The 7,148-nt window shown below is 51.0% G+C and overlaps 1 protein-coding gene across 1 annotated transcript in view; it reads right to left on the bottom strand.

The window, feature by feature from the left end:
• LOC120585532 (hairy/enhancer-of-split related with YRPW motif protein 1) overlaps positions 1 to 3,621 on the bottom strand; it is a 217,759-nt gene extending 214,138 nt beyond the window's left edge. Inside the window, exon 1 of the mRNA XM_039841933.1 lies at positions 3,473 to 3,621. Coding sequence (XP_039697867.1) covers positions 3,473 to 3,491 — 19 coding nt within the window. The 5' untranslated portion in view covers positions 3,492 to 3,621. The remainder of the gene's footprint in view (positions 1 to 3,472) is intronic.
• Positions 3,622 to 7,148: the final 3,527 nt, after the last annotated feature.

The following is a 7,148-nucleotide window of genomic DNA, read 5'->3' on the forward strand; positions in this document are numbered from 1 at the left end:
TTCCGTACAGCTGGTACCCACCAGTTTAAATAAAATTTGGGAGAGTCTCAGGAGAGAGATTTTGCAATAGTTATCAATTAAAACAGAAATAATTAACCCCAAAAGGAAAATTAAACAATCTTAGCCTACGACAGAAGGATCAACAGCACCAAAGTTCATGGCATTAGAGTGTTTTCTGTTTTGAACCATGAGAGTATTTCTTTGAGCTGTGTGCATGGATTATTCTGTCTTGAGATCTTGCTAAACACTCACAACCTCTCCTACTGCTCGGCTTTCCCCTGGGGACGAGGCAGGCTGCGGAACAAAAAATAAATGTAGGAAGTGAATGTGCGCTGACAAAGACAACGGCACTAGAGAAAGTGACACTTGACCAAAGACGCAGGAACCCGGGTGGCCGCTCAGGCTCACACGCAGACACGTGTGCACAGGTCCCCCCAAGTTGTTATCCAGTCACGTCTGTGTTTGTTCTACTTCTAAGTAGGTGACATCTCACATTTTTGTCACTTCTAAGGCATGGTGACGATGCTGAAATCACTGTGACATATCGTGTCACGGTTGCTTACGGCCTTCCCCTCTCTCTAGAAGCCTTCCTTCTCCCTTTTAAAACAGTCTTGATTTTTTTTTTTTTAATATAAACATAGATAAAATACTTAGCGACTGGCTGACGGTCACTTCAATATAATGGCGCTAAAGTGCAGGTTCTCACTGTAACTAACACAAGACAGTTCCTGAGTATAAACACGCACTCAGCCCCATAAAAGGTAGTCGGAGGCGCTTCGCACAGTCAGCTCTGCACACTGCGGCTTCCCAGTAGGAGTGCCGGGAAGCCGGGCTGGGCTTAACACAAACACTTGAGCAGAACCAGCAGTTCAAGGTCTATTTAAAATCATCCGACGCTGACTGAGCTCTCAATATCGCCGGAGTACTGCCAAGCCGGGGGGCAGGAGAAGGTGGGGGAAAACAGCAGACTCCGAGTCTGATTTTGTGGGTATCACAATATGTCATGGAAAACTGTTCGTTTCCAAACTTTATGGCTGTTAAATAAAATGGGCAGCAAAGGATAGATTTGGACAACTTTAGGTAAGAAGGAAGGTATGAGGAGACATTTTCAATAGAGAAATGCATTTAAGACAAGAGGCAGGTCACTTAATTCTGCATCTAGAGTTTTTCTAAGGGACAGACAAATGCAAGAAACTGCGCACATATTAAATAAAATGTAAGTTAAACAAATCCTAAAATGTTCTGCTTTGGCTGTTAAAACTCTGCAAAAATCACAATTCAAGAGATAAGCACAGAGTTTTATAAACCTTATTTCGGCCAGCCTCGTTTGCTAGCAAACACGGGGATTTACAGTGCCAGGTCCCTCCCTCACTTTAAGCCAGGCGTCTGTCTCACGGAGTCACTGAACACCGAGCCACGGCTGCACTAGCTCAAAACAGCACATGTAACTCACCCTCCAACCCAGCTCAGCCTGATCAGCAGCTTTCTCCACCTATCCGCCCAGTCCTGCTTCTTTAAAATGCAGAGGAAAAAAAAAAAAGCAGGAGGAAGCAGGAAGCAAGAAGCCGGCTTGGAGGGTCACCTAGGTCCTCATAGCTGGAAGGTGCCCCTGGGCGCTTGCTTTTCCTTCAGAGACGGTCAACAAACATTTCTGAGAGCCTACTAGATGCCAGGGGAACATAAAATGAAAAGGCCAAAGAGACAGGCAGAGGCAACCGGAAGTGTAAGGCCAGGCCACGTGGCTGTCACCCATCACTGCCCCTCAGGGAGTCCGCAGACCTGCCCAGGGCAGGTGATTCACCTTTCATTCTGAATCCAGGCTTAGACTCCCCACTTGAAGGGGATGGAGGCCCCTTGCCCTCAAGAGACGACAACTAAAAACAAGAACTCACATGACTCACTAATATCTTGACCGGAGAAAATATATGGAAATTAGAGACATCAAAGAACTATAAATTATAAATTATACATCAAAGAATTTATAAATTATGTCTTAGACACACACACAAACCAGTCCTACAAAAACCACACAAAGTGCATCAGCCAACTGGATTTCTGCAGTGACAATACTGACCGTGACTCTTACCGGCCAATCCGGAATACAAAAGCTAATAAAATGAGCCACTCCAGCCACCTAAGTCAGACACGGCTGCTGAACCTACTTTGACAAGTACCAAACATAGTTATTCTAAACACATCATTCTGTTACATATGGCAGTGGGAGACATATAAAACATGCATGTTCACACGTCTGACACCCTGTTGCCCCTTAACAACCAGACAGAGTAATACCAGCTTACGTGGTGGCTCTAGATTTTTTCCTAAGGATACATGTAAGACTTGTGACCAGCTTTCCAACGCAAATGTCTGAATGCCTACTACGTGCAAATCACCACGTTACCCAACTGTGAACAAAGACAAAGCACACGCTTCTAAGCTCCACAAGTTTAAAATGTAGACAACACGTGTGCATGTGTATGCATGTGTACGTAATGCATTACATATGCATGTATGTGAAATGCATTTTACATGTTGCATGTAAGTGCTCATACTTACCTGCGAGGTTAATTTGAGGGGTGGGGAGAAAGGAAGGGTTCCACCTTACAACTTCTCAAAAGTAAAATACAAAATTCTATAGGTGGAATCTAGTTGTATTTACATGACGATCGTATGCATGAAGGTAAACACTGATGGGTAATAAGCAAAAAAAGAGAAACTGTCGTGTTAGGATTCTAAACAGCAGTAATTCCTATGCCCACTTTCTTAAATGTACGTGATTGTTCCCTTCTGTATTTCTTTCAGCATTTATGGACGTTTTTAAGGGCGTGCCGGGTCCACCTGGTACAGGGCCGGGGCACTGTCGGCCAAGATCTCTAGGACGGAGCAGTCCTGAAATCCGAAGACCCGACCCTACAAGTGCCATCCCTCCCTTGAACAAGGATCCGCGGGAGGCACTTGCACCTGACTATTTTCTGAAACGAGCACCCACAGCTAGGGTGGTTTTGTGCGGTGGGCTGCACCTTGACCGGTAACAGGAGGCCCTCACCATGAAAAGCCGCCTTCCCCCAAGTAAACCCACAGGCACCACTCCGCAGTCTGGGGACACCGGGCACGTTAAACACCTGCGTCCGAAACCGCCGCCGTGGCATCAAACGCCACGGAAAATCCCAACCGGGCAGCTGGGCACAAAGTCTTGCCACGGGACGGCGGGGCCGCGGTCCGGTCTCGGGGTGCGGAACGGCCCCGCGCTCCCGCACGGCGGCCAGGGCGACCAGCGGCAGCTGCGCGGCGACCCCAGCGCGGCGCGTCCCCGGAGCGCGTGGCCGTGCGCGGCCCCCGCCCGGCGCCGCCTCCCCGTCGCCCGCCCCGCGCGCCGCAGGCGCCGCTCCCCGCCGCTGGGCCCCCCGGAAGCGCCGCGCGCCCCGGGCCGGCGGCGACGCCGAGGGGACGCCGCGCACCTGCTCGCCCTCACCTGGCTCGCCGCGGTCCATGTCGCCGGCCCGCCGCTCCGCGTCCTCGGCGCGGCGATGCCCGCAGCCCGTCCCCGCCCGGATGGCGCGCCCGCGGCTCCGCGCCTCTGCCCGCCGCGCGCGCGAGTCCCCGCCCCGGAGGCACCGCCCACCACCTGACCGCGGCCGGTGCGCCCGCCACGCCGCCCGCCGCAGCGGGGGCCGGCCGGGAGGGGGCGGGCGCGAGCGCGTGCGCCCGGGGCGGGGGCGGGGGCCGTGCGTCCCGCCCGCAGGCCACGGCTGCCGTCGAGTTTCCCGAGGCGTCCCCGCTGCCCTGCTCGGTGCCCCTGATGTCCAGCTTCGCCCACCCCCCACCGCTGCTCGGCTCCACCCCGCTGCCCTGCTCGGTCCCCGGTGCCCGGCTCCGCCCCCGATGTCCGGCTTCGGCCCCCGATGCTCGGCTCCACCTGCTGCCCTGTTTGGTCCCCGGTGCCCGGCTCCGCCCCCGATGTCCAGTTCGGTCCCCGGCGCCCGGCTCGGTCCCCCCGATGCCCGGCTCCGCCCCCGTGCCCGGCTCGGTTCCTGATGCCCTGCTCCGCCTCCGGTGTCCGGCTCCGCCCCCGGTGCCCGGCTCCGCTCCCGCCAGCACCTGGTCTGCTGCACCGCCCACCAGAAAACCTGGAAGGTTGCTTAGAAATGCCTCTTCCTCCGTTCCGGAGTCCTGCTGCCGAAAAACACTGTGCGAAATCTTCAACAGCTAGGTCAGGAATGAGCAAAGCGTCGAAAACCGCACAGAATCTCCCCCACATTCTATGTGCGCCTGTCTTTTCACACAAACTGCCTTTCTTTTTTTTCTTTAGGTGACAAATTAGGAAGATTTTCATGTCATAAGAACTGCTCTGAGTTGCAGGATTAAACAGAGCACTCAGAAATGAATTAAATGAAATGTTTGAAGTGAATTAAATGAACCAAAGGACAGAATTATCTATCAGCTGGGATCTGTTGAAAATGTACTTTGAGGCTTCGTGTCCTTTGACCCACCGACAGTTTGAAGTTCCTGTAATACCACTTTTAATTATTAGCATTAGCGCTCTGCTTTCAAAGTGTATTCTGCAGTTACTCATCTCGCATGAAGTCACTTTGATTCTATTGTTCTAAGGTGGCACCTCGATTTCAAAAGCCGTCTGAGTCTGAGTGATGCAAGCTTCCCTCTGCCACATGGAGACTCTGCCTTGACCTTCAGCACGCAGTGCGGCCTGTGCTCCGGGAGCCCTAGGCTTTTTCTAACGTGTTTTAGTGATCCATTGCGCATTATGCAAAGTGCAGCTCCTTCTGACCTGCACCTCCCCCGCAGGAGACCCCTCCTCTCCTGTGTCACTCAAGCCTGGCACTCATCTCTCAGGCCAACCGGCTACAGCTATAGGTCCCACTAGGTTATAACCAGGTAGCTTGTAAGCACCAGGAGGTGAAGGATCATTTGGGTCATCTTTTCATCTTTCTTATTTCACGCATTTAAACATTATAAGTTTAGTTTACAAGTTTGCATTTTAAAATAACGTATATTGCACCTGCTAACAATCTAGTGTTTGGAACAAAGATTTGCAATAACATGCATTTTTAAACTTACTTGTTAAAGCTAACAGGTAGATTTGAGCGTTGGCAGGAAACTCTATATTGTAAGGAATTTTGACTAGCTGCTGCTCAGATCTATTGTATAGCAGTAACATCTGGACAGATGATTTCTCAACGTATGGACTAACTTGTGGACAAATAGCCCTTGAAAATAAGCATTATTTAGAAATGTTATTTATTCTATTTATAGCTATTTAACTGGCCAGGTAATGATTCTGACTTATGTATGTTGGAAAGGAAAATGCCCTGTTTTTTAAAGAGTGTATACGCTTGTTCACATCTGTGGCAGAGAAGGCTAGCAGCCCACTGGATGTTCTGCTTTTTCCTTCCTAGGACAGCCCAGGCATTTTGGGAGCAGCAATGTGTCCCTCTGAAAGGCTGGCCACTTCAGCCTCCCTGGCAGCTGGGGATGGCTCTCTGATGCATTAATGAGCAATAAGACATGAGCAAAGTTTGCTAGTTGGAACCTCCAAGAAATCATTTGAAAAGAAGACAGACTTGGCGACATTATGTTGCCCTTCACCCTTCCCCTTCCCTCCTAGAAGGCCGGCGGCCATCTTGCAAGCATGAGGAAGAAAGCCAAGCCCAGGATGAAAGAAGGCAGAGAGCCTCTGGGACTTCAGGGCCATCCCAGAGCCACTTCCTACAGGAGAAAATAAACGCCTGACGTTTTTCAGCTGCTCTATCTAGTTGACTTCCTGTTACCTGGGGTCAAGTGCAATCCTGACTGATACAACCCGCCCTTTAAAAACCTCCCTCCCCAGACGGTGCGGACACAGGTGAGTTCACGCAGTCCTGGCCCTCAGACAAATGTAACTTAATGTTTTCCCTGTGAGGTTAAATAAACACCGTTCACGCCATAAATAACCCAATACAGGATATCTCCACAAAAGCCTATGCCTTGCCTCTACTTATGATTTTTTTCCCCTGACAAACGGAAATTGCACATGCAGCTCACGTGTTCCTTCTGAAATGAGTGGAGCTGATGTCTTCACCCTCGGGGGACTCGCTGGAGGATGGCTAGCACCTGTGCAGAGCACCTGGGCGCACTCCCCCGGGCCATCCTGTAAAAGGCTCGGCAGACGAGAGGGGCACCAGAGTCACTCTGTAGCTTTCCTGTTGTTGACGGTGATATAAATTTTTTTTTAAGTTTCTTTTTTCAAATTTCCACAAGGAAATTCCCCCAAAGCAGATGAACTGAAGTAAATAAAAATATCGACGAGGAGAAATAGAAGCTATACATCCTAAGTGGCAACTTCTACACTTTGTCGTCATTGTTCCCACCCCCTCCACTGACACCCAGCGGAAAACACGTAAAGGGTGTGGGTGGCAGATGCGCTCTGTGGACCCTTGGTTGGGGGGCCCGAGGCAAGGGTTCAAACAGAGGCCCTGGCTTTCCGTCCTGGCTCCGTCCCTTCGCCTAGGGTTCTGTCCCATGTCCGTAGGGGCCTAGTGTGTGCCTGTGCGTGGAAGACCTTTGCCACTTATCCCAACTCTGTCCACCCTCTGCCATCAGCCACCCATAGCCACGCCTCGGCCGAGGGTTACACTCAAAAGCGCCGTCCTGGGAAAAAGGCCAAGGGCACCAGAAACACTGCCAGGGCGGATTAGGTGGGAGACTGCGGAGTCGCAGGTACCCGGTGCCAGGTCTAAAAAGGAACGAGTGGGCGTGCCCACTTGGCGCCAAGGAGAGGTGCGGGAGGGGCCAGGGCCCAGCACAGGGGCCCCCAGGGGCCTGTTGTGGGGTAGCCAGATAAAATACAGGACACCCAGTTCAATCTGAATTTTAGATCAACAACGAATGATTTTCTCAGTGTAAATATATCCCCTGCAATATTCGAAACATACTTATACTTTAAAAAGTATCCATTGTTCATCTGAAAGTCTTAACAGGTTGCTGTATTTTTATTTGCAAACTCTGTCAGCCCTCCCTGTTTATGTGGGCACTTCCGGCTCTCCGATTAATCAAACCACTGAAAACACATGATACCGCAGTTTTGAAAAAGGTATAATTCGGGGTTAGGAGGTCCAAGAAATCAAGAGCAAGTTTTGGAGAAATATTGGTTC

The sequence above is a fragment of the Pteropus medius genome, unplaced genomic scaffold (genome assembly GCF_902729225.1).
Source record: "Pteropus medius unplaced genomic scaffold, Ma_sr-lr_union100, whole genome shotgun sequence".
Classification (NCBI taxonomy): domain Eukaryota; kingdom Metazoa; phylum Chordata; class Mammalia; order Chiroptera; family Pteropodidae; genus Pteropus; species Pteropus medius.